The 20,709-nt window shown below is 59.5% G+C and overlaps 2 protein-coding genes across 2 annotated transcripts in view; one reads left to right on the top strand and one right to left on the bottom strand.

The window, feature by feature from the left end:
* The window catches only part of TSPEAR (thrombospondin type laminin G domain and EAR repeats), a 187,920-nt gene that overhangs the window by 25,466 nt on the left and 141,745 nt on the right, over positions 1-20,709 (top strand). The window lies entirely within an intron of this gene.
* LOC144301686 (uncharacterized) lies at positions 2,418-3,753 on the bottom strand. The gene has a single exon (XM_077878731.1). The coding sequence runs from the start codon at positions 3,704-3,706 to the stop codon at positions 2,774-2,776; it is 933 nt and encodes a 310-aa protein (XP_077734857.1). The 5' UTR covers positions 3,707-3,753; the 3' UTR covers positions 2,418-2,773.

The raw sequence follows: 20,709 nt of genomic DNA, 5'->3' as shown, positions 1-20,709 counted from the left end.
AGGCCCTGGGCTGCAGGGGTGTAAATCGCTGAGCCACCCGGGCTGCCCTGATTTTATTTTTATCATAATTTTTATTTTACGTTGTCTCATTGACACCTGAGACCAGAGTGGGTAGAAATAGGAAGGTTTGATCAAAGTCACCCGCATCTGCTTCCCGAGGCTGCGGTAACGGGTGACCACACCCCTGAGCTTCACAACCCACGTTCAGGTCTCAGTGTCCTGAGCTGAGGTCAGGGTGTGGGCAGGGCCGCCCCCCGGGGGGTCCTGGGCACGGCCCTCCTGCCCCCTCAGCCTGGGGGCCCTGCTCCCCGCCGCGGGGCCTCGGCCTTGCAGCTCTGCCTCTGGTCCCGTCGCCCCCGCCCCCCGGGTCTGTGGGCAAAGGAGGACGGGGCCTCGCCCCCCTGGCGTAAGGTCACCTGTGCCCGCGTCGAGGGCCCACCTGGCCGCCTGCCCGTCTGCCCGCCGCCGGATTCTGAGATTCCCTGAATTTCCGCAGCGACCTGCCATCCCCTGGCCACACAGGGGCCGTCCGCAAGACCGGACCCCGGGGCGGCCGAGTCACAGGGTCCCGCGAGGATGATGTGACAGCACGGCAGGGCCTGACGCTCCCGCACAGCTTCCCAGAGGCAGGGGCCGTGTGGCAGGAAGGATGGCGCGTCACAGCGGGACCCCGGGGCCCCCGACCTAGGAAAGCGACATGCGCTTTGCTGGAAAGTTCGCGGCTGCCGTCAGGCACGGGGTGTGACCAGAATTTGTGCAGGGGGCCCGAGGCTTCAGGGTCCCTGGGGGTGGCCAAGGCCTCACCGCGTAGAGGGTTCGAGGGCAGATTTTGGGCCATCAGGCAGGTTCTGGGGACCCCGAGAGCTGTCCCCCACCCCCGGGAAGGGGCGCCCCAGGAGGCCCGGGCTCCCTGCACGCCCAGGACAGGCCCCGGGCCGGACACGTCAGGGCAGCCCAAGGTCTCAACGCCCCAGCAGGTGGGGGGTGCGGGCTCAGGGTGCAGGGCCCCAGAAAACTCAGGTGCGCGGCAGGACGGAGGTGTGTGCGGGAGCCCAGGGCCCAGCTCTGCAGGGACAGTCCCCGGGAGACGGGACAGGGTGAGACTAACTTCGGGGACGGGGCCAGGCTGGGTCAGGGCCGGGTGCGGGAGGGTGGGGACAAGGGGGCCTCGGGGGAGTGTGTATGGGACGGACAGGGTCCCCGGGGGCGGGAGGCTCCACCCTGCAGGGGACTCATGCAGTGCGGGGCTGGGTCGGGGGCGGCTGGGCCCTCCCCTCCCGTCCGCCCCGCTCAGGGCACGTCCTGCGGGCTCCCTGCAGGGGAGGGTGCCCAGGGTTACGGCGCCGCGACCGGGTCCCTGAGGATCCGCCCACCAGGGCCCGCTTCTGGGACGGGGGTGCCCGGGCCGTGGCCGTGGCCGCCCTGCCTGGGACTGGCCCTGACGCTGTGGGCGGGAGCCCCGGACCAGGCCGGCAAGGGGCGTCCCTGGAGGGGCCCAGAGGCCGAGGATGGGCCGGGCAGTGGGGGCCCCGGGCGCCCTCGGGGAGGGCTGGCAATTCAGCTAGAAAAGGCCTACGGAGAGCCCAGGGTCCTCGGGGTTAATTCAAGGCAGGTTTATGCGGTTTATCGGAGCAGCTCTGAGGAGGTGAGACCACCGAGGCCTCCCTGTGGACATGGTCCCTGGGCAGGACGCCGGACCCTGCGAGGACGCGGCCGTGGGCGTGGGAAGGGCTCTCCTGAGTGTGATGGGAACCGCCTCCTGGCCTGAGGGGAGGGTGCTGTCCACGGTCACGGGGGTTCCTGAGACACAGACCCAAAGCAGCTGGGAGGCTGGCAGGGGGAGAGCTCGGGGTCCCCAGAGTTCCCTGCTGGCCCTGGGGGACGTGCCCCCCAGCAACAGGACGGGACCCTGGGCTCCTGCCTCCCACCCTGAAGACTGTGCTTCCAACCTAGTGGTTTCCTCTGGAGGCTTGGAGCATTGCCTCCCCCAGCCCGCCAGCTCTCCACGGATGAGCAGAGCACGCGGGAGGACCCCAGGGGGACCCCAGGAGGCCCCTAGGCCCCAGGGTCTGTGCGGCCCGCGGCCCCCAGGCCTGCTTGTCTGGGCCGCTTTGCCCAGCTGGGGCGGTGGGTAGAGATGGGCCCGGGCTGAGCCCCCCAAGTCACGCCCCGTGTGCAGGTGGCCAGCCTCGGGGGCCCCGGTGACCCATGCTGGGCCCAGCAGACCTGACAGTCCCGGGCGAGGCCGTGAGTCTTACCCCGCGGCCCCACCCAGAGCAGTTGGGCCCCGGCCCTTGGGGACCTCTCATCCCTCCTCCCAATAATGTTCACGCGGGAAGAGACCACTGTTGGGTCCAAACCCCGGGACACCCCGCCTCCGTGAGAGTCAGATGAAAGGAAGCAGGTCAGCTGGGGAAGTGAGTTTATTGGGGTGCTCGGGAGGGGCCCACAGGTTGGAGGGCGAGGCCAAGTGACCTGAACAGAGGAACTGGGAGGGAAGGCGTAGGAACTGGGAGGGAAGGCGTAGGAACTAGAAAGGTGACCCAGGGTAGGTGGAGGTGCGTCCCGGGAGCAGGAGACCCGGGGAGCCGCAGGGTCAGCGTTCTTGGGAGGGAGGAGGCGAAGTCAGCTCAGGAGAATGGACACCCGGGGGGACCCCGTCGTGGGTGGGGGCAGCTACCTAGCACAGGTGAGGGCTGGGCTGAGGAGTGGTCAGGAGGCCCACGGTCCCTGGGTGGGGCCTGAGCCCAGCTCTGCGGGAGCACATGCCCCATCAGCGGGAGCACACAGGGTGGCACAGCAGGGACATGCTGGAGGCCTGGGGGCGACAGCTGGGCTTGCAGGGGGAGGGAGGGGCGCAGCAGGCGGGCCTGCACACGGGGCGGCAGAGGAGGGACACGCAGGAGGAGGGTCTGCAGGGGCTGGGCTGGCAGCAGGGGGAGGCCTGGCAGCAGATGGGTTTGCAGCAGACGGGCTTGCAACAGATGGGGGTGCAGCAGACGGGCTTGCAGCAGACAGGGGTGCAGCACACGGGCTTGCAGCAGACAGGGGTGCAGCACATGGGCTTGCAGCAGACAGACACACAGCTGTCTTCCTGGCAGGGGGAGGAGCTGCAGCAGGAGGGCTGGCAGCTAGACTGCTGGCAGCAGGGGGAGGCCTCACAGCACACACGCTTGCAGCAGACAGGGGTGCAGCAGACAGGGGTGCAGCACATGGGCTTGCAGCAGACAGACACACAGCTGTCTTCCTGGCAGGGGGAAGAGCTGCAGCAGGAGGGCTGGCAGCTAGACTGCTGGCAGCAGGGGGAGGACTCACAGCACACAGGTTTGCAGCAGACAGGGGTGCAGCAGACGGGCTTGCAGCAGACAGGGGTGCAGCACACGGGCTTGCAGCAGACGGGGGTGCAGCACACGGGCTTGCAGCAGACAGACACACCGCAGCCCTCCTGGCAGGGGGAGCAGCTGCCGCACGAGGGCTGGCAGGAGCCGGGGCAGGCTGGTGGGCAGGGGCTGGACCCGCAGCTCGCAGGGGTGCAGAGGAGGGTCAGGCAGGAGGCCGGGGCGCAGCAGGGGGGCTCGCAGTAGCTCTCGGGACAGTCGTCCACCTGCCAGGAGGGGTCGGGGCAGGAGTCGCCGGAGCCGGGCAGGCAGACGCGGCCGCCGTAGCTCAGGTCGCTGGAGCAGACGGACAGGGTGGAGGCGGCCATGGTGTGGGTGCTGGGGCGGGGTGTGGGTGCGGGTGGGTGTGTGTGGGTGCAGGTGTGGCTGTGAGTGTGTGAAGTCGGGTGTTTGGGCTTATATACACCCCAGGGCGGCGTGTTGTCCATCACGAGGCCCTGAAAGGCCTTTTCCTGTTGTGGGAGCAGGTGCCTGAGGCTCCGGGTCACGCGCACCCCGGTGGGTAGCTCGGCCCATTGGTTATCCAGGCGGGTCAGTGGTTCCGATCCCGCCCTCACCCCTGCTCCCAGCGTCTCCCTGGGGGCTTCCCACTATTGGACCCCATGCTCCTCAGCACGCGGTGGAAACACACACATATTTTATTGTCGTTATTTTGTCGATCATCTTTCTTTGGGGATATAATCCTCTCCCGAGTCCAGGAACCAGTGAATGGCTGTGAGCTGTATTTATTTTTAGCAAACACATGTGTCACAGGTCTATGCCAGCAACTCTCCTGAGCAGCTTTGTACACATCAGCCCCGTGACAATGACTGTGGTTTCTACCTTATCGATGGGGAAACTGAGGCAGAGCCGCGGCGGCCGGGCAAGGGCCCAGGGGGAGGATCCCCGGGGTCGTGGAGCCCAGGCGGCTGGCAGAGCCCCGGTGGAGGGTCCCTGGGGTTGCAGCGGCCCCACAGGCGCTCCAGGGGTGGGTCCCTGGGGTTGTGGGGCCCAGGCATCCGCCCAAGGACTCGGGACGGAGGGTCCTCCATGTTGCAGAGCCAGGCGGCCCTGCAGGGGCTCAGCGCAGAGGCACAGCCTGCCCGAGTCCCGGGTGTGGGGCAGGGGCGCTTGTGAGCTACATCGGCTGCCTGTGTGGGGCCCAGGGTCTGGGGGCGGGGATCTGCCCCCTGGGAGGCTGCGCCTAGCTGGGGCAGGGCCAGGGGAACCCCTCCAAGTGTCCGCGCAGGCCCGCCAGCTTCAGGTCGTGATTGCTGCCTGGCTGCCCACCCTGTGGCAGAAGGTCCGCGAAGGGAGGGGGAACCGTCCTGGTGCTGCGTTCGGGGTCTGGCCTGGGGATGCTGGTCCGTGGTGGTGGTGGCGGTCCTGGGGTCCAGAGAGGGAGCCTGGTGTCACCAGGGGAGTGGGATGGAGGAGCGGCCAGGCAGTGTGCGCGCCCAGGAGCTCCGGGGGGGTCTGCCTCGCCTTGGGGTCCCCTTCTGGAGGTGGTGAGGGGCCTCTCTGGGGAGCGTGGGGAGCTGTGGCTGCTATCCCCCGAGGGCCAGGGCCCATCCTTCCGGAGCCGAGGCAGGTGCAGGCCCCTGGAGCGGCCCCCACTCCCCTGGGTGGTCGGGATGTCCACGCCATGGTGAGCGGAAGCCAGGTGACCAGCGAGGAAGGCAGATTGTATTACTGAGGGTGACGCGGGGGACCAAGGTGAGGGTATGCTGCTGAGTGGGTGCCCGTGCACGTGCCGCAACAGGGAGGGCACGTGAAGGGTGTTGTCGCTGGCGAGGCCACCTGGGCCTGGATCGGCACTCTGGGGTGAGGCCCTTGGCCCCCAAGGAGACGAGGTGGCCCGTGTTTCCGCGGAGACTCCATGGCTGTGCAGGGCACATCGGTGCAAGGAGCTGGGGTCGTGGGTCCAGCTTTCAGGGGAGGCCGCCCTGGGCCGGGCCGCCGTGGTCAGGTGCTGGCGGAGCGCAGGCCGTCCTCGCGGCAGCCCGAGCTGTCCAGGGGAGTCCTGGGGGGTGAGCGCTTCTCCGTGTGTCAGTGTGTGGGGGGCACCGCCCCCCTGGCCGTGAGCGCAGGGCGCTCTGTCCCCATTAGCCACCGCCTCCCGTGCCACCCACGCCCCAGCCCTGACCCCAGCCTCTTCTCCGGCTCCCAGTCCCGCTCCTCCAGGCCCTCCTACCTGTGGGTCCGACAGCGTCTCTCCGGTCTCCAGGATCACGCCCTGGGCTGAAGGCAGTGCTAAATGGCTGAGCCACCCGGGCTGCCGGGTTCTTGGGTTTTTAATAAGGATTGCATTGAATCTGCATGACGCTTTGGTTAGTCCTGCCACCATAATGTAAAGTCTTCCCATCCATGAACATGGGATGCTCGTGTCTTCTGCTCTTGCTGCATGTTTTATAGTTATCGGTGCACAGGTCTTTCACCCTTTGGTTTAATTTATAACCTGATATTTTATTATTTCAGATGTGATTTTCACTGCCTTAAAAAACGCCTTAAAAAACGCTGAAAAGCAGATGACCACACGAGAAAATACATGTCACTTAGTTTTAGAAAAACAGGCTTATTTACTACATCTATTACCAATAACGTGCTGTTGTGCTCGCTGCTCATTTACACACTGTTTATGTATTTTTCCAATCATCTGTTTATTTGTAGCGTTGCTCATGTGTGGAAGCACAGGCTGGATTCCAGTCACCACGACTGCGGGTGCCGTTCCTGAAGTTTGTAGCATATGCAGTGCTGTTAATGGCAAGTCTGATGCCAATGTGATTTTTATTTTTCCGCAGATGACTTTTGTTTGTTTAGTTCTCTGCAGATGCTTTTGGGAACCACTTATTATCCCTAATGCTCTGCGGTTTCAACAGGATGTGTCTGGGTTTTTCCCCATTCGTTTTTCTTGGCATATTGCTTAGTCTTTTCAACCTCGAGGCTGTATCTTCTACTGTGGGATGTGTTCCTCTCTAGGAATGCATTTCCTCATTCCCCTGTGTCCTCGTTGTGCTCCCCCCCCCCCACAGCAGAGCCTGTACTCCTGGGGGAGGTCGTTCATGCTGACTTGTTTTCCCTCGTACTTTCTACCTCTTCGACATTTTGTTCTAAGTCTCAGGGATTTCTCATGTCATCTTCAAGCTCCTCTGTTTAATGTTAAATATCATCAATACATTTGATATCTATGACTTCTGGGGCATTTGTTTTCTAATTGTTCCCTTTCAAAGCCTCTTGCCTTTGCTTTCTGGCTCTAACATCTTCTTGATGTCTGACTATATTTAAGATTTTTAAATTTAATTTTGACTTTAATTTAAAAGGTGATTTCTGCTTTGTAAACTGTATGCTTCCTCTGGGTTGTATTTTTATATTTGTTGTCTCAGGCTTTCTTTCTTGTGCCACTGGTTTTGCTCATGTGCTGGGGTAAGGATGGGAGTGGTCCTTGGTGGTCTGGGCTCCTTTTCCACCTGTGTCAGCCTGTGTCGAGTTAGAGAAAGCTCACCCGTGTGGGGAGGTTGACGTGGCACTCTGGGATTGGAGGTGGGGGTCTCGGGAATAAGAAAGTTGGGAGCTCAGAAGCCAGAATGAGAGCTATGCACCTGCGGGTGACAACAGCTCCCCGGGAACCTCAGCCCTTCCTGGGTGAGGTGCTCAACTGTCCTAGAGGTACACACTAGTGGTGTTTGGGGAGAAGTGGGACTGCTGGACACTCTGCCTTGGGGGGGGTGCCTGACTCGGTGGCCCTGGTTGTTCCTCTCCGTTGAGGACACACTCCTCCTCCACTGGGCCTCATCAGGAGCAGGGGATGTCATGTTCTAGGGCCCACTGGTTCCTACGTCCTCTGCCTTGCTTTGGGGTGAGCACACTCGCCTCTGCTTCCCATTGCATTTGTTGAGTCCCTTACCCATCATAAGCTGGCTTCTCCCACACAGTGGGTCCTGGGAGGGTGGAGATGGGATTGGTGGGCTCAGCCCACCATCTTGAATGGAAGCGTCAGCTCTCCTGGAGTGATGGCTTTCCCACAACCACCCGATACTCTGGGTATTTGGCTGATCCACAGTCCACCCTCATTCCATTTGAATGCTGGGTACCCAAATTCTCTTTGTGTGCACCCCAACTCACTTGGAACATTAGGTTGCCACAGCATGGAGGCTATTGGTTTAATTTCCTATCCAAAGCAGGAATCCCATTTTGGCTTCTATTTTTTTTATAAGGAAAATTTTATTTTAAACTACTAAGCTCAACAATTATTTGTAACTATTTTTACTTTCATTTTATTGTGAAAAATTTCAAACATACAGAAAAGCTGAAGGAATTAAACAGTGCATATCCACATACCCAACTCCTGGAGCCCATAGCTAACACTGAGCCTCATTTACTTTCTCAGATACTTGTCCATCAAACCACCCCTCTTATCCATACATCTTATTTTTCTGAGCATTTCAAAGTAAGTGACAAACAAGTACACTTCACTCAAACACTTAGGAAGCGTATCATTAACAGGAATTTTATTTTTGTGCTTTTGTGTGTGAAATCCTATGAATCTTAGAGGTGTTTCACTCGATGAATTTTGACAAATGCAAACACCTGAGTAGCCCAAACCCTATCAGGGCCCACAACTTGACCGTGCACCCAGCCTTATCAGGGTCTTGGATGTGACCTGTGCCCGCCCCTCTGGCCCTGGACCTCACCAGCCTCCCCAAGTGTCTTCCTCCACCTACTCAGTTTCACTCAAAATCTCCAGAAACAGCCATTGTTCAATATTTTTTTTATTATTTTTGTTCTGATTTTTAAAAACAGTAAATTAGCTCAGCTCTTCTGAGAGCCTCACTTAAATGGAATCATGAAGCAGGTGCTCTACTGTCTGACTCCATTCACCAACATCATGTTTTTGAGATTTGTTCATGCTGTTGCAAAAGCAGTGTGGTCTTCTTAATTGCTGATTTTTATTCCATTGTAGGACTCTTGTGGCTTGTTGATCTGTCCCCGTTGATGGCCATGTGGGTTGATTCCAGATCTGTTAGTAAGAGAGTGGAATAAATGTGCCTTCTCTTCAAGCCCTCCTCACCCAGAAGCTGGAACAGCATCTTGCTGCTCATTATCTTGCAGGGTAGCTCTGACTTTTAGGGAACTCTTTCTTCCTTGAGTGGAGATCTGTATCGCTGTAACCCTGGCTCCTTGGTGCAACCTTTGGGGTGTCACACAATGAACCTCTCTTCTTGGGAACTGCAAGCTACTGCGGGTCACTCAGGCTGTGCCTCTTCCTTTTGTCATTGAAGGAAGTTGGTGGTTTCTAGGATCCCAAGAACCGTGCACGAAGTCCTCATTTGAAACAGTGGGAAAGAATGCCCCATTCAGATTCAACAGCCTGGGTCTCCACGTGTCTCAGAGGGGCTCCCCAACATGCGGAAGGGCATGACCGTCCCAGGAGAACCGCCCTTGGACAGGACGACTTCTCACTCACTGGCTTGTCCAAGGAAGCAGATGACAGGGAGAAGCAGCTTCAGGGCAAAATCACAGAAAGATACAGAACTGAGGAGCACAGAGATTTATTTTTAATAGATCACTAAGCTTTCATGGATAGGAAAAGCAGGAGGGAATTCTAGCCTCTGTGCACTGTGGCTCCGTCAGTGCTTCAGGAATGAGACAGGGCGGGAGAGGTCAATAGCAGATATGGATGTTCCAGGTGACTTGTTAGCAGCAGTTAGGGGTGCCGCAGGGGCCAGGGGTGCAGACCAGGGTGGGGCACGAGGGCTGGCAGCAGCCAGAGGACTGGCAGGAGGAGGCCACATACACGATGGGCTTGCAGCTCACGGGCAGGCACACGGCAGGCTTGCAGCTCACTGGAAAGCACACAACGGGCCTGCAGCTCACAGGCACACAGCTGGACACCTGGCAGGAGCTGGGCACGCAGCTGGACACCTGGCAGGGGCTGAGCACATAGCTGGACACCTGGCAGGAACTGGGTACGCAGCTGGACACCTGGCAGGGGCTGAGCACATAGCTGGACACCTGGCAGGAACTGGGCACACAGCTGGACACCTGGCAGGAGCTGGGCATGCAGCTGGACACCTGGCAGGAACTGGGCACACAGCTGGACACCTGGCAGGAGCTGGGCACGCAGCTGGACACCTGGCAGGAGCTGGGCACACAGCTGGACACCTGGCAGGAGCTGGGCACGCAGCAGGCCGGCTGGCAGCCCTCGGAGCAGCTGGTGTGGCACATGGTGGAGAGTGGGGCTGGAGTGGAGTCAGGGACGAGGACAGGCTGGTCTGGAGGCTCCTCCCCGGTGGCCTTTATACCCAGCTGTGGCGTCCCTTCCTCCAGGCGCCTGATGGTTTTCCTCCTCATCCTCCGCGTCTCTTCCCGGAGTTCCTGGTGCGAGTGACTCAGTTCAGGAAACCCTGTGTCAGCTGCAGGCTCGCCGTGACCCAGCGGCCCGGGGAGTTCTGGATTCAGAGCCCGGGTAGGATGGCGAGGGACCGTCAGCTGGGTACAGGGGACCCCACATCGGGATGTTGGGGTGCCTCCCCGAGCTGATACACCGTCCTCAGTCCACACAAGCACCGTCCTGTTTGCCAGACCGGGGTCAGTTTGGAAACTCCGTGATCCAGAATCTTCCCGACGGACCAGAGCCAAGCGGCAGGGCTCCTCGTGGCCGGTGGCCTTGGCCGCGTCACACACGTCACACAGTCCCAGCCCTGCGCCGGGCACCGTGCGGACCCGACCCTTGCAGGTGGATCCACTCATTCTGGATTAGTCAGCGATCCCTGTCACCATCCAAGGAGTGGGGGGGACCCCACTTACACGGAGGTGCAGTCAGAGTCCCTGACGTGCGGGCCTTCTCACCACCGGGTGAAGCAGCAGGAATCTGAAGCTGCTCGGTTGCACCCTGGAGTCCAGGGCCTCGACCTCGGTGCCAGATTATGCGGGACTTCAGGGGTTACATGGTGACATACCCTCAGGTCCCGAGTCGGCCAGGACAGACGAGACTGAGTGACAGACAGGTGGAAGCGTCAGTCCCATCTGTGTGGCCCGTGTGGCTCCCGAGCTCTCTGGCGAGTTGCCTTCCTAGACGGGGCACAGCAGCCGGAGCCCAGCTGGGCAGGGGAGGGTGAGTGGCCCACGCCGGGTGCTCCCCCAGCCCAGGTCCTGCAGAGCAGGTTTGACCTTCCCCGAGTCCCTTCCGCGGTGGAGGCGGGGGCAGGGGTGTGGACCCGTGTCCCCGCGCTCCCTGGCCCTTTGCTCTTATACGTCAGCCACAGCACGCACATCAGCGCTGGCGCCACGTCGCAGGGGCGGCCCTCTCTCCAGGCCCTCTCCCCGCTGGTGGGTCCCCCCGAGTCTGCAGGTGGGGACAGAGGGGCTCATGCTGTGGTGGGTGCTGAGACAGTGAACAGCCCGCGTCCTCCGACAGCCCACGGCGCGTGACCCTCCCCGGCGTGACCTGTGGACGAGCCACGAGTCTGTGAGGCCAGCCCTCCACACGCCCCTCCATTGGCTCCGGCCACGTGAAGAGGATTCGGGGCAACCACGGGTGACCACACATCCAGACGTGACCCAGTAACAGAGTCGCACATGTCAGTCGGTCGCTTGTCTCTCGAGAAAGCACGAACACACCTTTACACCTGCCGGCGCGGCCCACCTGCCTGCCCTCCTCCTGCCTGCAGACCCCCCACCCCGGCACCTCCCCGCCCCCGCTCGTGCCCTCTGCACTGGAGCCGCCCTCCTGGCTTCCAAGTGTCTGGAAAGGTTTCATTTCACCGTTTCAAAAGACTTTCCTTTCTTTTCTTTCTCTCCCCCTTTTTTTCCCTATACGTACACCTCTTGATCGGCGCTGTTTGTCCTGAGCCCCTCAGCACCTTGTCCTCTGGTCTCCACTTCTCATGACAAGTCAGCTGTCACCATTTCTTCTCCGTGAAGTGATTTTCCTCTCACTGCTTTGAAGGCTTTGCTCTGTCCTTTTGGTTTTCATCCCTCTGGTATGTGCCCAGATACAGTGTTCTTTGTATTTATCCAGCTTGGGTTTTTCTCAAAGATCCTGGGACTCCTATAAGTCGGTGTCCTTTTTTTTTTTTTTTTAATCTAGTTTGGGAGAACTGTCTGGTAAGACTTCTACATATTTTATTTTTTAATTTTTTTAATTTTTTTTTTTACTTCTACATATTTTATGCTTTGATTTCATTCTTCCCTCTGGAGACTGAACTGACCCGTGCGTGAGTCTGTCTGGCACCGGCTCACAGGCTAGTTTTTCTTTCTCCCCCCCACTTTTTTTAAAGATTTATTTATTTATTTTAGAGAGAGTGCGAGTGGAGGAGGGGCAGAGGCGGAGGCAGAGGGAGATAATCCCAAGCAGACTCCCCCTACTGAGTGCAGAGCCCGATATGGGGCTCGATCTCATAACCCTGAGATCATGAGTTGAGCTGAAATCAAGAGTCAGATGCCCAACTGACTGAGCCACCTGGGGGGGGGGCTTCTTTTCTTTTCTTTTCTTTTTTTTCAAGATTTTATTTATTTATTCATGAGAGACACACACAGAGAGAGGCAGAGGCAGAGGGAGTAGCAGGCTCCCTGTGGGGAGCTTAATGGGGGACTCGATCCCAGGACCCTGGGGTTACGCCCTGGGCTGAAGGCAGATGCTCCACCGCTGAGCCCCCGGGGGCCCCTCTGTGTATTTTTCTTAGCTCTTCCTTCTCTTTCGGGTTAGACGATCTCCCTCGAGGTGCACTCACTCTTGCACACCCTTTATTCCCCGATTTCACTCTGCCATGACGACTTCCCAGGGGACATCCCATCTCCACTGTCGTGTTTTCAGTTCTAATTCCCATTTCCCACTGGTTCCCACTGAACTGCCTGACATCCCCTCTCCATTCAGTCATGACAATAACCCTTTCCTTTAATTCTTTGAATGTATCCTCCTTCGACTCTTGGGACACATTTATAGTAGCTGCTCTACGGCCACCGTTTGCCCAGCCAAGTGTCCAGACCATCCCGAGTTTCATTACTGCCGATTGATTTGTTCCTTTAACTGCGGATTACATTGTCTATACCCTTTTTGTCTAGTGGGGTTTTTTTTTATTGTCTATTGAAATGAGTGATAATACATTCAGGAAGTCTGTGTGTTCTCGCTCACTGGCTACTGATGTTCGTCCTGGCAGAGAGTCCATCACTGGGTGATCGTCTTGAATGTGGCCAAGCCTGGCTTTACACCTTCTTCGCCTGGTCTGTGGAGACTTCAGAGTGATTCCTAAGCTCCTTCTCTTGGCAGGACTCAGATGCCAAACTGTCTTCTCTGGAAGTGCTGTCCTGGGTTGGCTTTTTAGGGCAGGTCTGGAGCGGGCCTCACCGTAGGTATGGTTGCTGCTCCCTGGGTGTGGCTGTACGGGGTCTTAGCAGGTTGCTGGGGGGGCTGCATCTCCATCCTTTTTTTTTTTTTAAGATTTTATTTATTTATCCATGAAAGACCCAGAGAGAGAGGCAGAGGCACAAGGAGAGGGAGAAGCAGGCTCCATGCAGGGAGCCCGATGTGGGACTCGATCCCGGATCTCCAGGATCACACCTGGGGTGCAGGTGGCGCTAAACCACTGAGCCACCCAGGTGCCCCTGTACTCTCAATCCTATGGCAGATGCTCAACGTTAAGCCTCCGGTGGTGTTGCCCTGAGTGTAGACGGCCCTGCCGCCTTCCGCAGATTTACACGGGACTCTCACAGACTCATGCGTGCTCCCTCCTTCCTGGTGTCCCATCCACTCTTCAGATTCTAGATGCTTCCACTGCGCCAACCAGTACCGTGTTTCTGCTCAGCAAGTGGCCCACCATGTTCTGCCAAGACCCCACAGCTCACTGTCCTGCCATTGGGACGCCGACCGCCCGGGGTAGCGGGCCGGGCACAGGGGGAGGGCGCTGTGTGTTTCCTTCCTCTCGGGAGCCCGTCCGAGCCGCTTGTTGAGGGCTCATCACTGTGCCTGACTTGTGTGCTTGAGGGGAGGGCGAGACGGCTACCGTCGCTCCGTCGGGTTTCCCTGGGTTGTTCTCCGAGATTCCACGCTTGTCTGTGCTGCGAGCTTCCAAGTCCAGGCAGCAGAGGTGGTGCCGTTGGTCTTGGCCTCAGTGGGGCCCCAGGGGAGAGGGGCAGCGATCAAGCGGGCGTAGCTCAATCCACCTGCTGTCGTTGATACAACACTCGGAGGGCTTGGCGAGGAGTGTGGCTCCCAGAACAGACTCTGGTCAGTGACACGCTGTCCTGGAAAATCCTAGATGACACCCGCTCTGCCCCCCAAAAGAGGCCAGAGTCTTCCGGCTGAGATGGCCCTGTGCGGGCGGACCCCAGCGGGTGCCCTCTGCAGACGGGCCGGCCCAGAGTCTGTGTATTTATCCAGCTTGGGTTTTTCTCAAAGATCCCGGGACACCTGTAGGTCAGTGTCCTTTTTTTTTTTTTTTTTTAAATCTAGTTTGGGAGAACTGTCCGTTGAGTCTTCTACACATTTTATGCTTTTTTTTTTTTTTTTTTTTAAGATTTTATTTATTTATTCATGAGAGACACACAGAGACAGGCAGAGACACAGGCAGAGGGAGAAGCAGGCTCCATGCAGGGAGCCTGATGTGGGACTCAATCCCGGTTCTCCAGGATCACGCCCCGGGCTGAAGGCGGCGCCAAACCACTGAGCACCCCCAGGCTGCCCTCTGAGGCCGGTTTTAAAAACCAAGCAGGGATCCCTGGGTGGCGCAGCGGTTTGGCGCCTGCCTTTGGCCCAGGGCGCGATCCTGGAGACCCGGGATCGAATCCCACATCAGGCTCCCGGTGCATGGAGCCTGCTTCTCCCTCTGCCTATGTCTCTGTGCCTCTCTCTCTCTCTCTCTGTGACTATCATAAATAAATAAAAATTAAAAAAAAAAAAAAAAAAAAAAAAAAAAAAATAAAAACCAAGCAGATGTTCTCCTAACCATCCCATCCAGTTAAGTCTTTCCCATTTGGTCTCTGAGAAGAGCCAGTCATGGAGAATGTGCACTCATTTGTAGAGATTAGAAGAGGAAACGTCTGGTCCTTCAAGATCATTGCTTTGCTGCTTTTGAAAAAGATGCCACAGGCCATGTGCTCTGCAGCAGAAGGGCTCCCAGGCTCTCGCTCCTGAGGTCTTAGCACTGGGCGGGAGAGGTGGTCAGAGTCAGCAGTCATGGGCTTGCACGCCACTTCTCAGCCTTGCTTACATGAGATCAATGCCTTTGCAGATAGCCACTCTGAAACCAGCTTAACAGGATCCCCTGCCACTGGACACGGATACAGCTAAGTGGTCTGGGCATTGCGTCTGGAGCTCGCTCCATTGATCTTTATTAAGCTTTTGCTGGGTCCCCGGGGGTGTTATTAAATGGAGCCATGGCAAAGCCACGTCTGTTTTGCTCTAAAACTGTAACGGGGCATTGCACGCTCTGCTCAAGGCTTCGGATAGTCTTACAGGAAAAATTTCTCTTCGGATTTAGGGCCAGGCAAACTTTGCCTCCCGTGCAGGAAGTTAGGTTGCTACTCTTTTGACAATGAGAAGGAAGATGGGGAAGGAAGACATGCATTGTGTGTATACTCTGCACACGCAACGTGTGCACAGGGCTGCCTCACATGCCCTGCAGGTTAGGTAGTATGCTTTGATTTCATTCTTCCCTCTGGAGACTGAACTGACCTGTGCGTTAGACTGTCTGGCACCGGCTCACAGGCTCTTTTTTCTTTTTCTTTTCAAGATTTATTTATTGTGCAAAGAGTGCGAAGGGGAGTGGAGTGGAGCGGGGTGGGGTGGGGGTGCCGGGAGCACAGATGGGTGTCTCTCCTCAGGGAGGGGACCCAGGACAGGGAACAGGGCCTCCCTGACGAACAGCCGTGGCCTGTGCTTCTCTGGGTCCATACGTGTGTCCCTTTGGGTGCCTGGACCTCGCTGAACTGTGTGTCCATCTTTGGGCCCCTGTTCTGGAAAATTCTCATAAACCAGTCCCAAGTCTTATAATTCAGCAGCCTCTTGCACAGCTGTTTTCACAAATACCATCTTCTGCACTAAATCCTGGGGGCTTCTCACTGTCAGGGCTGGGGGGGGTGTCGATGGACTCTGGAGTCTACGAGCCAGAGCCCCGCGGACGGCGGAGCGTGGGCTTCCCTGCTGGCCTTCTGGTGGTAGGAGTCGGGCGAGAGCCCAGGGAGGAGAGGGAGCCCCGCCACCAGATGCCAACAGCTGCCCATCTGAGTCCCCGGGGCCGTGACGTCTGTGGGCTGCATGGGTGCGGGGGTGCTATCTCGTGCCGCGGCCGCGCACACTTCCCGGGACGCCCCTGCTTCTGGTGGGGCTGCGTCTCCATGCTGGAGGTTCGCGGTTTTGCTGATGGTGCGTCTTGAACGAGGGGGCTTTCTCAAGACGGGGTCCGAGGTCACTGCCCGCCGGGAGTTCCGTGCGACGCTCACGCCGTGGGCAGGTGGCCAGCGCTGGGCCTCCGGCCTGAAGCTCCGGGGACGCTCAGACACCAGCCAGACTCCCTCGTTCTCCCGGCGTCTGCCCCGGAGCCTTCCTGACGTGGGGGAGGCCGTTTGGGGACTGTCGGCGCGCACAGAGGGAGGGACATGGGGACGTCCGGGTTGGCAGGTCCACACACAAGTAGCTCTGGCGACTCCGTAAGGGGGAGGCGGGGCCCGGCCGGTGCTGGTGAGGCGCCCGGGCAGGTTTCCAAGTGTGAGAGGAGCTTGACGAGGGCAGGTAGTCATGAGGGTGAGGCCCAAACACGTAAAACACCCGCAGCAGAAAACCAAGTCCTGGGAGACAGCCTGGAGGAGACGCAAACAAGGAAGTCAACAGGCGGCTCTGTGTTGCCAGGACGCTCCAGCCCGGGTATAAAGGCCGCCCCGGGAGCACCCTCCAGACACCTCCACCCTCCTCCCCGACACCAGCCCAGCTCCGTGCCAACATGTGCTACACCAGCTGCTCCCCCGGCTGCCAGGCTTCCTGCTTCACCTCCAGCCCCTGCCAGGCGTCCGGCTACGTGCCCGTGAGCTGCCGGCCCTCCGTGTCCGTGCCCGTGAGCTGCCGGCCCTCTGTGTATGTCGTCCCCTCCTCCCAGTCCTCCGTGTGCCTGCCCGTGAGCTGCAAGCCCCTGGTGTTTGTGGCCTCCTCCTGCCAGTCCCCTGGGTCCTGCCAGCCCTCCCGCCCCACCCTGGTCTGCAGGCCCGTCTCCTGTAGCACCCCGTCCTGCTTCTGCCCATGAGCCTCCCGCCCGGCCGCTCCCAGGGCACGAGGGCCACACCTGTACCCTTCCTGGAACGAGCCTTCGGTGGGTCTCCAGGTTCTGCATGGGGCAGATGAAGAACATGCCCAGCAGACCCTCTGAAGCCAGTGACAAGGATGGAGCAGGATGATCTGGATCCTTCTGTGACCCTGGGAAGCCCTTATCTCCAGCAGGGAACCCACCCCATGTGAGTCAAATAAATGGTGCCTTCCTGATGCAGCTCTGTGCGTTTCTGTGTTTTCTGCCCTAGTCCATGCTACGAGGGGGAGGCCGGTCCCCTTGTCACAGGGCTCACGGGATGTGCAGGTGCACCTGCCTGGGGCGGTGACTCGTCCTTCCAGGGCTGCTCTGCTTCCCCTTGGCTGTCGGCCCCTGCCTAGGAGCGTGAGGACGGGTGTTCCCCACCGCGTCAGGTGTCCCGTGTCCTGCGTCCCGCGTCTCAGAACGTGGAGTCCAGCTTTCAGCTCTTGTAGACCTTAGATCTTAGAACCGGATCAGTTCGGGCTCTCAGCTCCTGACTCGCTTCTGTTACGGGTCCACGTGGCCCATTTCTAATTGGCGGATGATCCGTTGTTGATTGCTGTCATCAACCCCCAGGAGCCCTCCACCTAACCTGGTGCTAGGACCCATCACTGACTCCCCCAAGCTTCTCGGGGTGACCACCGGCAGCATCGTGTGCTGTTTGCAAAGAGCGCGCCCGTCGCGTCTGTGTGGCCCCGGAAAGCGGGTTTTCTCATGCAGGCTCTGAAGGGCGGTGGGAGGGGTCATCCTGCACGGACCGGCCGGGAATGGACTTTGTCCTCTCCCCGCTGCTGCTGGGATTCATCGGCGCCCTGTGTCCTGGGTCCCCTTGACCCTTCCCTGCTGTTCTGCTTGGGGGGGTGGGGGGGGAAGTGGTGCTGTTTCAGGTTGAACCTGCTCCTGTAGGTGGGCGGGTGTGGTGGCGAGTGGATGCGGGGTGGGAGGGCCAGGCCGGGGACTGTCCCCACCCCTCCTTTGGCACCTGTGACCCTTGCATCGAGGCCATGTGCCCGCGGGAGCCAGCTGCACCCCCCGGGAACAGGGAGCCCCAGGCCGCGGCGGTCATGCTTCTCATGCACCTCGTCTCCGCAGCCACCACGGCTCCACGCCTTGTTTTGGGGGGTTTGCTCTGCACTGAATTTTCTGAGTTGGAGACGTGAGTGCGTTTGAGACCGGCCAGCACCACAGTCCACTGGCCTCCCCTGCTTTGCTCCTGGCGGAGGCGGGGACCCTGCCCAGCAGACGGGAGCCTGGCTGCCCTCCCGCCTGGGGGTGGCCTCCGGAGCACTGCCCCCTGCCCCTAGGGTCCCCCAGATTCCAGAGGAGGCCTGTGAGGGGTGGGAGGCGGCTCAGGTCCCAAGATGTGGCCCTTAAATTGGGGGCTTCCTTCGTTCACCAACCAGAGGGCGCCTGGGGGGCTCAGCGGTTGAGCGCCTGCCTTTGGCTCAGGGCGTGACCCCAGGGTCCTGGGATCGAGTCCCACATCGGGCTCCCTGCATGGAGCCTGCTTCTCCCCCTGCCTGTGTCTCTGCCTCTCTCTCTGGGTCTCTCAAGAATAGATAAAAGTCTTTAAAAAAAGGGTAAAGTCCCCTCTCCCTTCCCTCGGGCAAGGAGGGGACACAGTCCTCTGACCCCTCCCTCCAAGGCTCCTTTTTTCTTCCCTGGAGGCAGGTGATGAGCTTAGAGCTGCAGAACTGCTCCTACGATCCTTTAACTGAGGTGGCCTAGGTTGGAGCCGGGGCGGGGGTGGGGGTGTGGGGGGTGGTGGTGCTTGGTTAAAGCTGAGCCGGGAATGGGACCAGTCGACTTGGGTGAAGATGCTCCCTCTCGTACTTGCGTCGCCCTGTGTACGCACACACGTGTGCACACATAACGTACACGCATACACCATGCACGCCCCAGCGCATACACATCTCACACACACAGTCACACACGCACGAGGCATCTGGTGTGCCCGGCTAGCAGCGGGAGGTGAACCCGCGGAGTAGAGCGTGTGCTGAGGGCAGGAGCACAGCTCGGCCCCACGGGGAAGCTACCCCACGCGGGCTGTGGGGCCCTGAGGCCCCTCCGAGCCTCCGTTCCGTGGTGCTGGGTTTCCCCCTCGGGAATGTCTTAGGAAGTGAGGCTTTAGAGCGTGAGACACCAAAGGACAGTGCAGGTCTGACCAACTTATTAATTTTTTTTAAGATTTTATTTATTTATGAGAAATACAGAGAGAGAGAAGCAGAGGGAGAAGCAGGCTCCATGCAGGAAGCCTGATGTGGGACTCGATCCCCGGACTCCAGGATCACGCTGCGGCTGAAGGCAGCGTTAAACTGCTGAGCCACCTGGGCTGCCCTGACCAACTTATTAATTAAGGTCAGGTCCCAAAGAAGGTCCAATTATCTTCAAGGTCATGATAAAGGGAAGCAAATGAGCAAGTGGGAAACGGCCTTTGGGCTGGGCCCCCACCCGCTCTGGGAGGGTCTGCGGAGGGGGCGCGGGTGCCAGCTCCCGCTGGGCTCCTTGACGTGACCAGAGTGGTTCCTCCAGGATTTGGGGACTGGGAATGGATGCCCTGCAGCAGGTGGAGTGCAAAGGAGACAGGCCTGCAGGTGAGGGCAGGAGGCCTGGCAGGAGGGCCCCCCACGGCGCCTGGCACCTCAAGGACAGGTGGCAGGAGCAGCCCTGGCTGCAGGCCGCTGGGTGCTCCCCTGGCCCGGGGGTGTGACGGGGGAGTAGCAGGTGTGACGCGTGGTGGCGCGGGGCAGGGGACGGCAACACAGAGCAGACGCTCCCGCCGCCCAAGTGTCTGGATGGTGTGTGGGATGCTGTGCTCGGGCTGTGACACCTGTGACACCGGCAGCCCCTTCCGCTGCAGAGGAGAGCCCGGTGCTCTGCTCTCACGTGGTCCTGCACTCGCCCTCCCAAGCCGTTGTGGTGTGGACGGCACCTCAGACCCGCGCCCGTGGTGTCCGGCTCGGGCATCAGAGCACCGCCCTCAGCTTCCCTCCCGGAACCTCTCAACTGGGCGCCTTGCGTCTGCCTCCCCCACTCGGTCCTGTGCTGTAGGCCACACGTGCACACGCATGCACACGGGCACACACACAGGCACACATGTGCATGAGGGGACACACGTGCACGAGAGGACACACACGAGCATGCACATGTCCACACGTGGGCATGCACATGTGCATGAGGGGACACACACAAGCATGCACACATGGGCATACACATGGGCACACACACATGCATGAGGGGACACACACAGGCAAGTACATGTGCACAAGGGGACACACATGGACACGCCCATGTCCACACACGAGCATGCACACAGGGGCGCATACATGGGTGCACAGCACACACGGACATGCACACACGAGCACACACCCATGCACATGCATAAGGGCACACACACGTGCACACACACGGGCACTCACACGCAGACACGCAGCACTGTGCTGGCTCACCGGGGCCCTTGTTGACCCGGCCGTGGGAATTCCCGCGGAGCTCACAGCATAGGATGCGACACGGGACGCCGGCAGCTACTTTGCCACGTGGACAGCGTGTGGCAAGAAAAAGGCTGCTGGCGGAGTCCGGAGAAGGGAAAGAGTTTCCCCGGGTTCGGGAAGCCCTGCCTAGGCCTCCTGCAGGAACCCGCGGGCAGGGCCTGACCACCCCGGCGCACCTGTCCGCCGTGTCCTGAAACAGTGCGGTGTGTTCCGTGGCGTGTTTTTGACATTTAAATGGCACCACGAGCTGTGCATCCTTTGGTAACATGCTTCTCCCCCGTCAGCGTCATGCGGAGCCGTCCATCCCTGATGAGTCCCGCAGCGTCGGCCGCTCCTGTTCGCGGCCGTGTAGGATTCCACCGCGGGGCGGACTGCCACCTATTTATTCTCCTTCACGGACATTGGGGTCTTCTTCATTTTTTGCTGCTGCCCCAAATGCTGCCCGTTTCCGTTCTTCTAACTCTTCTGGTGCCCACGTGCCAGCGTGGCTCGACGTTCTCTCCCCAGAAGTGCTCCTGCTCCTCCGTGGCCTTCGCCTACCCTGGAGCGTGCGAACCGCTCTGCAGA

This window comes from Canis aureus, chromosome 30, assembly GCF_053574225.1.
Source record: "Canis aureus isolate CA01 chromosome 30, VMU_Caureus_v.1.0, whole genome shotgun sequence".
NCBI lineage: Eukaryota > Metazoa > Chordata > Mammalia > Carnivora > Canidae > Canis > Canis aureus.
Note: the sequence above shows the minus strand (reverse complement) of the source record. Positions and strands in the feature narration are given on the sequence as shown.

What these genes read in the sequence shown, in the direction of transcription:
- LOC144301686 (XM_077878731.1), bottom strand. Translation starts at nt 3,706, where the DNA reads ATGGCCGCCTCCACCCTGTCCGTCTGCTCCAGCGACCTGAGCTACGGC.